We start from the raw sequence: 10,526 nt of genomic DNA, 5'->3' as shown, positions 1-10,526 counted from the left end.
CTAGGAGCGCTAATCTCAGTCGAGCACCTGTGCATGAAGTTTCGTACACCGGCGGGAGTCGACGTAGTGTGATGTGACCAGAAAATGGCTAGAAGTTGTTATTTACAAGCCTGTCGGTGAGTGGGAGATAATGACTTGCGAATAAACACCATCGCTAGGCAAGCGAGAAGCCAGTCGATCAGTTGGAACCGATGGTCGAGTTAGAAGAGGTCACTTTAGATCTAGACCAACCTGAAAGGAAGGTGAAAATTGGAGTTGGGCTACCCGAGGAGATTAGGAAGGCAATCATCCAAGTACTGAGGGACTTCAAGGAAATATTTGCTTTGGGACCTGAGGATATGCCAAGAGTCGATCAAGTTATCATTACTCACAAATTGACTGTAGACTTGGGATTCAAGCCCGTGGCCCAGAATAGGCGTTACATGTCAAATGACTGCCGAGACTTCGTGAAAAAGGAAATTGATATGTTGCTAGTAGCGGTCTCCTCCGTTGGTCCAGAGGCGAGGGCAGCCGAGATAGTAGCAGCAACGATTGAGCAATGCCTCACAAAGCCGCCAGACGCATCTTCATCTTCTTCTACGTCGAGCAAGCCCATTGTGGAGCCTCCAACCAGAGCTTGTTGATTGGCTGCCGAGTCCAAATACTCAGAGTCAAAAGGAATCTGCAGACCGCCATCTTGTCCCGCAACCTGATGGTCTAGGACTGCGTCTCCCTAGTCAGTTGCGGGGTTAGTAGAGTGTTGTTGTGCCTCCTCTAGAGTGGCCGGGAGCCCGTACTTCTCAGGATTGAAGCCTTCATACCCAATGGCCAGAGCAGCATAGATCATCTTTTGCATGTCCCCTAGGCCCAAGTGACAGTCTTCACCACCCATCTCGGTTGAGAACTTCAATCCCTCTAGAGCAGCCAACCAGTCCTTAGCTATTCGCTCTACGCGCTCTCGGGCATACTGCTCGGCATCCCTTCGGAACTCCTCCGACTTCTTGTAGGCAGTTAGTGCAACCAAGCGGGCAGTCTGAAGGTCCAGTGCTAGCTGCTCGTTGCGTCGTTGCTCAACCTCCAGTGCAAAGTTGGTAGTGGCTAACTAGAAGTTCAGCTCCTCTACCTACTTGTCGTGATTTGCTCGAGCAACATGAAGAACCTCCATCTCGGAGAGGATGGCCTTGTGGCGCCGATGGAGTGCCAGTTGAGACATTAGAGACTACATGCAAAGAGAGATCAAAATCAAAAAAGGTGGCTAAGTACGTAAAAGAAAGAAGGCTGCATTGGAGAAGCAAACACTTGGTAGGTGCGATGAGCGGCCCTGAGCAGAAGGTCTTCAACGTCCAACCCTTCAACAAAGTCCAGGTTGCGAGGGAAGAAGACCTTGTCCAGCTAGTCGCCTAAAGGGTACTTGCCCTTATGGATGGCTTCATTCTCATTTGCCTCCAAGCCTACCAATATCCTTTTGGTAGCCGGAGGCTCGATCAAAATCTCGCTACGGCGTTTTTCCCCGACCGATGAGTAGGTGGCACAGTTGGGGAAGCTGACTCTTTCTACCTGGTAGATATGGCAGCCCAGGCACTGGCAGCTGGAGACCCACCGATGACTAGTGGGGCTAGACGGGCTAGACCTTGTACACGAAGGAGTGCATTGCGATCAGTCATGGCGGCAGAAGGGGCGATTGATCGTCCTCTAAGGAAACAGCGATGGCTTCTTTGGTAGTGACCACGGTGGTACGAGCGAGTGGACGATGGGCAATCAGTTCGTCGTGCTCAGCCTCCTCCTTCAAATCACTTGACGACTGCTTAGTGTCGTTGTTGCCTGAAAAGAAGAATGTGGAAGAATAAGAACAAAGCGAACAGTATGCGAGCAGTCAGGAAAAAAAAGGAAAGAAAGAAGGCAAACATGTTCTGGCTGCGCCTGCAGGTAGCAGACCAACCTTTTGCATGGCACTCAAACAAGACCAGCGACGTGCCGAGAGAAGTTTTCCCTCAACTAAGGTCCTGACCTGCTGTACGAGGTTAGGAGGGCATGGAGACCTTCTATCAAGACGATAGTAGGCGGATGGACAAGTAAGCGGGAAGTCGAAAGTTGGGTGTGGGGCAACCGGCCTAACAAAGAAGAACTCCTCCTTCCAACTCTTATGGGAGGACTCCAGCTTATCAGAAAATTTGCGACCGTCCCGGGCACGAATTTGTACATGCTTGGGGGCCACAGTACCGACCGTAGTCAGTCATAAAAGCTAGTGGATGAGAGCCAAAAAAGCCTCCATCTTTGAGGCGATGGAGGACGGCAAGGAAACTGACAAGGAGGCGATGCGAGTTAGACACCAACTGCCTAGACACTAGCCCGTAATAATTAAGAAGGGCGTTGAGAAGGGGGAAATGGGGACCTGAAAGCCGCAGCGAACCAACTGGTAATGTATACCAACAAAACCACCCTGTGATGGATTGGTGATCGGCCGCTGACCAGCTTCTTGAGTCTCTGCCACCGAGCCCAACAAGTGATAAACGCCAAAAGTAGATAGGAAAAAGGGTCGATTTTAGGACTTAAATACAATGTTTTATGCCCATTTATAGTCAATTAGTGCGTAATGAGCTTTGATGTGTTCACTCTTGCAAAACTCTACTATATGTTGTGTTGCGAAGCCATTCACGCAGGACAAAACAAGACCCAAGGCGAAAGGAAGAAGCAACGAAGAAACGAAGCAGGATGAAGGCCCCACACCAGCCTCCCACACGTAGGGAGGGCGTGGAAACATTCCAGTGTGGTTCCACACCCAGCTTCCACGAGTGGAGCACGCGTGGCCAGGTTCATTAAGGGTAATTTCGAGATTTGGCTTTGTGGAGACTATTTAAAGCAAACCCCAACATTTTTTAGGGGATCCATCTCTTAATTTTAGATCTGATTTCTTTCTTCTTTCCTTAGGGGATTTTCCCCTTCCTTAGTTCTAGATCTTTAGGTAGGTAGTAGAATTAGATCCATAGTTTGCTTTTGAAATTTGAAGATTGAAGTGTAATATAGTGCTCTCCTTAGATTGGTAATCTCTACTCTACCTTTGCATTTCCTTTAATTCCAATTGCAATTTCAATTTGATTTCATTGATGTTATATTTGTTTTGCTTTTATGATTTTGATGATGATTAGCTAGATTAGATAGGGGATTGGATGTCCCAACCTAGTTATTGTGATTGGTTTGATGAAATTCTTCCATTGATTATAGAAATGTTGAATTAGGGTTCTAATGTCTTGTGTGGTTGATGATTGTTTGGATTTGCTTCTATTTTCGGCCGGGATAGATAGTAGAGTTAGGGAAAGTGTAGATTGTACGATAACGGATTTACATGAGTCCTAATTGGCTAGATCCCCGCCCTTGGTCCGAAAGGAGTGGTAGACCAAGTGTTCGATAGAATGCCCCATCCGACCGAGGAACCGGAAGTCCGGAGTGTGACGCCACCAGGTGATGGTGCCATGGGCTCCTTTGATTGAGCCTGAGTCACATTGTCTAGAATTCCCATGGTAGGATCAAACACAAGACCTATATAGGATATCCATCTCCTTGTTTACTTTCTCGTTTTCCTTAGTTTTACCTTTGCTTACCTCTTACCTTATGATTCTTTTGTTAGCTAGTGATTCTTGTAACTCTTGTCTCCTAACATCCTAAATGTCAATACTTAATTGGATTTCAATTTGTCAACCTTGAGAACACGACACTTGGAGAACTTTTTCCTCGCTTTACCAACTTCACACACCTCACCCTAAAATAACGAACATCAAAATGGCATCGTTGTCGGGGATGACAAACGATATTTGAATTGTGTTTTGACATTTCGGACGTTGTTTGTTAAGAGTCCTTGAATTGCTTTTCTTTTTGCTTATTTTCTATTCTTATCTTTGTTACTTGATTGGAGAAGTGAGCTTATTTGTCTTGCATATCTTGTTGCTCACTTGCAACTACTTTTAGTTGCAAAGACTTGTTGTTGGTTAAGGTTTGTGCAAGGAATTTGTATTGAAAATCATTTAGAAGCTTGCCAATGAGTGCTTACATGAATCCCCATGGTTATCCACACCATGGAGGACAACCTTTTAGGACTAATTCCCCCCAAACCTTTGAACATCACCCCCATTACCATCTATCCTTATGTTTACCCACCAACACCTTACTATTACACCCATACTCCATATCCATATCCTTATCCTACCTATGAACCTCATCCATATGTTACCTCCCATGTGCATAATCGAGAAAGAAATGAAAACTCAACATTTCAAGAGAAAGAGGAGTCATTGAGCTCTATAGCGGAGAATATCAACAACCGACTATTCCAAATGATGAAGGAGATTGACCCTAGGTACGAATTGCCACCAAAGGCCATCATCCCTACAAAAGTTGACCCTCTACCTTGTGCTAATCCTCAATCGAAGCAACCAAATTACACCCATGATCCATATTTGTATCCTACATCTTACCCAAACACATACTACCCACCTCCACTACAATTCAATGAAAGAAATAACGCTACATATTTCCAAGGCACACCACCTTCTATACCATATTGCAACCCTGTTAATCCCTACGGAAGACCACGGTGTGAAGAACTCCCACTGACCGATGATGAGATAAAGATCTTGAAAGAGAAATTGGAAATATTCGTACAAGTGGCCAAGGAGGATACAATCAAACTAAGGGCCGAAATCAAGAGTGAATTGAAAGAGTATCTTGTTACCCTCCGGGGGAAAGGCTTTCCATTAGAGTATATTGAAACGAAAATGCTAGCTATGACGGAGGAATTCATGAAAAGAAGTTCATCATGGGTTAATTACCCACCTATGGATGACCTCCCGAGTTTTGAGACCAATCCGAGGGTTGTGAATGTAGATGAAAAAGAATACAATGAAAAGGTGAGTGTGGAAGAAAGGAAACTGGAGAGTAATGCTCCGGTGCTTGAAGAGATTTCAACTCTTGAGTTGAACAACCAAAATGAGTACGAAATAGAGAGCGAGGATGATGAAGACATTGAGGTCGTATGGGAAGATGAAGAGCCGGAACAAGGTAAAATTCTTAACCCTTTTTGCAATAATCTTGAAAATCTTAGTGCTCAATTTCTTGTATAGACTACTTGCAATTCTTGTGAGGATGACTTCTTGTGGGAGGATGATTCCATTGCTATCTGTAGTGAGAATTTAATGAGTGATGAGGACAATATGTCTTTTTATTCTTGTGAAAATGGGTTTGAGGAGTGTGTGAATTCCAATTGAGAAGATGAGGTGATAATTGAGACTGAAAAGGAGGATATTATGCTTACTAAGAAGGTTGTCACTTTTGACACCTTTATGGAGGGAGACTTGAATGAAGAAACCTTGGTTGGAGTAAAATATGGGTATGAGGTGTGTCCCCAATGCTTGAATGGAAGAACAGCGAGTGGAAATGGAAGAGCGACGAGTGCTTAAATAGCATCCCCAAGGGGACAGGCATGAGCATAGTCGGTAGCGGAAATGGAAGAACGACGAGTGATAAGCACCCAAGATATTCTTTCGAACTGTTTGCTCAAAGAATATCTTTAGCAGTTAATTGTCACTATTCGAGTTAATGTTTTGAACTTTAACAGTTGCAACCTTTCGATTTCGAATAGTTGTCTTACTATTCGAGCTACTTCTCAAATCCCCATATATTCGAAAGGTAGGTCCTTCCACCATTCAACTCGAATTCTTCTGATCTTCAATCCTTCAGAGATTATTCTCTAACTATTCGAAATGTAATCATTCGATTTATCATTCGGACTATTCAAATCGAGAAAACGAGTTCCTAAGTCTAATAAATAAAACAAATTGAGAACTTAAAATCCTAAATTTTGGTATAATCAAAATCTAATTTACAATTGTTCCTAATACCTCTTTCTATGAGAAGGAGGAGGACACTTCCCCTGTCAATATCGCCTATAGAGGAATCTGCCTCCTTCGTCAATGTCAATGGAGGAGGGTGCCTGCCTCGTTAATGTTGAGGGATAAAGAAGTCACATCCTCCTCCATCTAGATTGACAAAGGAGGATGGATCAATGTTGTGAGAGATAAGGAAGTCACATCCTCCTCCATCTAGATCAACAAAGGAGGATGTGGCCTCCTCCATGAACATTGACAGAGGAAGAGGCCACATCCTACTCCGTTGATCTGGATGGAGGTTGCCTCTTCTTCTTATAGAGGAATTTTAATTTTTTTTTGGGTTATTTTTTCAATTTGGTATGTTAAATCAAAAGTTTATTGGAAACTTATTACTTACAAATAATGTCGATTGCACACAGTTGTTTAATAGCACAACTTTTTTGTTCAATGATCTAATTGCATGAACTATACAAATTTAATGTCCTATTTGATGTATTTTCCTAAATTCTTATCTTATAGCATTAATTTTACACATGCTAGTTGTTTTGAATGGTGTTTGTTGTTTTGTTCTACTATTAATATGTGTATATTGAGCACCTAAATGAATGTTAGTTTATGCCTTTCCTTCCTACATAGTACATACGCTAAATATGTAGAAAGTGAAGAATCAAATACTGCAAGTAATGCCCCCCTTGGGTAAGCCAATGGATTTTTCACTATTTATTTCCTCCAAATCTGCATTGTTCTTTGTTTGTCAAGCAATAGGACATACTTATCCTGAATCAACAAACTATAAAAGTGTCTCCCAAATGCTCTGTCGAGCTAGGGTGTAGGTGACCCTTGGAGTTAGGGATTCAACCTTTTGAGGAAAGAAACTATAAAAGTGAAGTGCGAGAGCGGGGTGTGTGTCAATCATCAATGGAGGGGCGCGTCGTATTTGGCAATCTCCGGCCACGGATAAAAGAGCTGAAGAGGTGCAGAGCTCTAGAGGGCTGAGCAAAGGGCACCATATGAGAAGCACCCCTCACAGTGGCAAAGGTTAACAACTTCCCATACTCGGTTGCCCAGCCTCCCACCTAATTAACAAAAACACAAGAAAAAAGAAATTTGATTGAATCAACTTCTCCATTTGCCATCAAAAGTTTGATTTCATTTTGGGTCATCAAACAGAGCCTAAAGAAGAAGAATAGCTAGAAACTTAAGAGTACCTGTCCCCTGTGAAACCAAGCTCCATAAGGGACTGTAATCTTGAACCCCATGTCATGAGCAAGTTCACGGACAAGTGTTCGCGACCCGAGCAATGGCACAACTGAATCTTGATCCCCGCTGCATTTCAGTATCGCAAGTGGCCATATTATTTAAAACTGGTAGTACTAGGAAACACAACTCCGCTGAATTTGTTACTAATTCGAAGGTTTACCTGAAAATCCAAACCGGAATGTGGTTCTTTATGATCCTTTTAAGCAGAGGAAGAATGTCAATGTTTCCATCAGTTTCATTGTAGTGTAGAATGCTGCATCAAATTCACAAAACATGGTTTTTCATTTCATTTATATCCATGAAAGGTTAAAAAAAAACGAGAAAAAAAAAAGTTTTTGGCTGAGGAAAGCTTATATAGCAGGGCAAGTTGGAAGTCCTAGTGCTGAAATATAGACGAAAAGTTTTCATAGGCATGTTTCAGCTCCAAATTTATGGATAGACTTACCTACTGCACATAGACCAGCCATATGGCAACTTGGTACGATTTGCATGAAGGGCTTTCTGAACCTCGGGAAGGTTAAAGTAAAAGCGTCTTTCATAGCTCATACAGACATCAACGCCTACACTAATCTTTGTAGCCTTCAAAACGGAAAAAGATTTAGGTCATACACCTCTAGCTCATAAACAAAACAAGAAAATAAAAGCAGAGAAACGAGCATGTTATGTGAAATGAATGGAAGAAATAGTGAAATACCATCTTACGTAGCCGCAGCTCTTGCTCTACAATCGATGGATAGCATACATCGAGGATCACATCGTAGTTGTCTACATATTGACCAACGATGCGGTTTGCCTCAGATATGGCGTCATTACACAATTGTGACTCGTTGTGTGTAATACCACCAAATGTATAATCCTCAAACTCACACTCTTGCATTATCGCTAGGCCAACTTCATCGGAAATCATTCCATGAGACCAATAGTATTCATATGTTGATGGAACATCACGGTCAAGTCTAAGTAGAGGATTTCCTATCTGTCCAGTGACAAAAAGTTGTAGAGGATGATACACCATAAAAACCAAAGAAACCCCGGGATATTCAATATCATAGAATTATAATTTACATACTGCAACTCCTTTGAGGTTGAACTTGAATCCTTTCGAATATTTATTGTGGTCCAGAAGAGCAACAGCTAACTGTGGAATGTAATGTCCTAACCAAAGACATGTAACATATCAGTAGATGATTTAAGTACTTCAAAGTCTCAATTTCTAGAAGCTTTCTTTCACAGGCTCAATTACTCTTACCTGCATAACTTTCCCCTGTGAGAAACAAATCTCTGGATCTGTATGATGGGAACTTCTTGAACCATCCCATCATGAATATATGCATATCCTTTGCTGCCAAAAACAAAGGGAATTAACGGCTTCTTTTCCTCCTGTTAGGATCAAGAACTTACCACTACGCCCCTACCCAACGATCCCCTAACCACCAATTGATTGATTCGGCCTTTTACCGGTCTCCGCCCAACAATCCCTCTAGCCACCAATTGATGGACTTGGCCCATTACCGGCCTCCGCCCAACAATCCCCAAGCCACCAATTGATGGATTTGGCCCTTTACCAGCCTCCGCCCAACAATTCCCGCTCCCACCACGTGCCCACTTTTTTGTTTTTGAAAACCAATAAAATGGACTTTTAATTGATTGTAGGAAGTAGTGTAAGAATACAATCCGGGGGAATAAAGTCCCAAGTATGAGAACCAGATTGAGAGCTAGCTGCCTGAGCTAGCGTATAGTTACGTGCCCACTTTATTTCCTTATAGACAGTCATCAAATTTTGGAAAGGCAGGGCGCTGGACTTGGCCCTTCACCAGCTCCTGCCAAACAATCCCCTAGCCATCAATTGATGGACTAGCCCTTTACCGACCTCCACCCAACATTTCCTTAACTTCATCTGCTACTTTTCTAGTTCCTAATATCTCTAGGAATTGAGTAATCCCATCTTACCAGTTGAAGCATCTCCGCATATGTAGTCTGAACTTGTATTTGAATAAGACCATCCTACACCAGCAGGAGACTCAACAAAAAGGAGATTTGATGCTACAAGAAACCCAAACTTGTTGTAAGTACACTAAACACAATAAGCAAATCCATGAATGCTAATACTAATAAATTTCAACATTATGAACTAAGATTTCACCAGTTGGGGTTTAGCATACCTTTATTCCAAGATTTAGAATTTCTTCGAAGGCCTCGACCATCGCCAGTGGGAAAGAATGGTCCCAGCTCTGTGAATGCTCCTCCACCAAGTGAAGAGCAGCCTGGGCCTGGACAAACAAAAAGGAGCCATTCACTTTACACCATTCTTCCTTTAAACTCAGAAACCCAATTATGTCACAATTCAAATAAAAAACAAAATATTACTTAGTTTTATAGTATAAAAAGGTAATATTGCACAGCTTCCATTAAAGTGAATCCTTCACATTCATCACACCATCTGAATTCAAAAAATAAAATAAAATTTGTCCTATTACTTCTTTGATAATTTTCATTGAAATGAAGGGAGAAATAAAGCCAACAAGAAAATCAAAAAACTCTTGTTCATAATACTACTAGAATTGAGAGAGAAATTATAAAACAATGGCAGAAGAAACAAAATAGACAGCTCAAACTCCAACACCAAGCAGCAAGTACCATGAAAGTACACAAATTACAGTTCAGAACAACAAAATTCGGATCCCATAGTTCACATTGCATATAAATTAACAACAAAATTCAAAGAGAAGAAACCAAAAAAAAAAAAAGAAAAACAAACCTCCATTTAACCAAAGAGTGAGGGGCTTAAGCCCAGGGTCCACTTCAGCTTCAACAAAGTAGTAAAACAAGCTCCTCCCAGCTTTCAAATCCACATCAACATACCCAGCATACTGCTTGAACCCAACCTTTGGTTGCCCAGGCAAGCCCTTCACCAGATCCTCCTGTGGGTACCCTTTCCCACCAACCAAAAGCCCAAATATCAAGATTCCACACAACCCCAAAATACCCATTTCTCAAAACCTCCCCAAGATTCTATCTTTTTCCTCCTTTTCTACTAGAAATTAATGCAAAGCTGTGCTACTGCATACTATGCATTCATTTTTCTGGAGCAGGGCACGTGAATTCTGGGATTTGCTTTAACACAATCAGAATTCTGAACTGAAAGCAACTTGTTATGTATATATATTGAATGAATGAGCAACGTGAGTGTTTGGATTTTGGATTTGATAGGCAGAGTTTTTTGGCACCGTTATCACTTATAGGCTTTTAGTCAGTCTTCTAATTATATTATATATATAACACGCTGCTGCTACTTTTTAGTGTTTGTTATAGATAGAGAAACTAGTGAGAGAGAAGAGAGACGTTGGATATAGCAGAGAAGGTAGCTAGGGGGGAGGGGAGGAGAGGGGATTGGTTGGGGGGGGGGGG

General features: G+C 42.2%; 1 protein-coding gene across 1 annotated transcript; it reads right to left on the bottom strand.

Moving 5' to 3' along the window:
- Positions 1 to 6,532: 6,532 nt before the first annotated feature.
- On the bottom strand, positions 6,533 to 10,501 carry LOC116021248 (serine carboxypeptidase-like 42). Its single transcript, XM_031261863.1, has 10 exons — positions 9,877 to 10,501; positions 9,281 to 9,388; positions 9,069 to 9,161; positions 8,368 to 8,460; positions 8,188 to 8,273; positions 7,813 to 8,094; positions 7,564 to 7,697; positions 7,279 to 7,371; positions 7,067 to 7,184; positions 6,533 to 6,934 (listed from the first exon to the last, which is right to left on the bottom strand). Exons 1-10 carry the CDS (start codon positions 10,106 to 10,108, stop codon positions 6,767 to 6,769), a joined length of 1,407 nt encoding a protein of 468 aa, XP_031117723.1. The 5' UTR covers positions 10,109 to 10,501; the 3' UTR covers positions 6,533 to 6,766.
- Between the last annotated feature and the right edge of the window lie 25 nt (positions 10,502 to 10,526).

Source organism: Ipomoea triloba, chromosome 5, assembly GCF_003576645.1.
Source record: "Ipomoea triloba cultivar NCNSP0323 chromosome 5, ASM357664v1".
NCBI lineage: Eukaryota > Viridiplantae > Streptophyta > Magnoliopsida > Solanales > Convolvulaceae > Ipomoea > Ipomoea triloba.
This window is presented reverse-complemented; position numbering and strand designations above follow the sequence as displayed.

Coding starts and splice junctions, on each gene's coding strand:
- LOC116021248 (XM_031261863.1), bottom strand. CDS start 10,108: ATGGGTATTTTGGGGTTGTGTGGAATCTTGATATTTGGGCTTTTGGTT. Junction 8,095..8,187: donor TCAACCTCAAAGGAGTTGCA/GTATGTAAATTA, acceptor GTCACTGGACAG/ATAGGAAATCCTCTACTTAG. Junction 6,935..7,066: donor CTTGGTTTCACAGGGGACAG/GTACTCTTAAGT, acceptor TTTGTTAATTAG/GTGGGAGGCTGGGCAACCGA.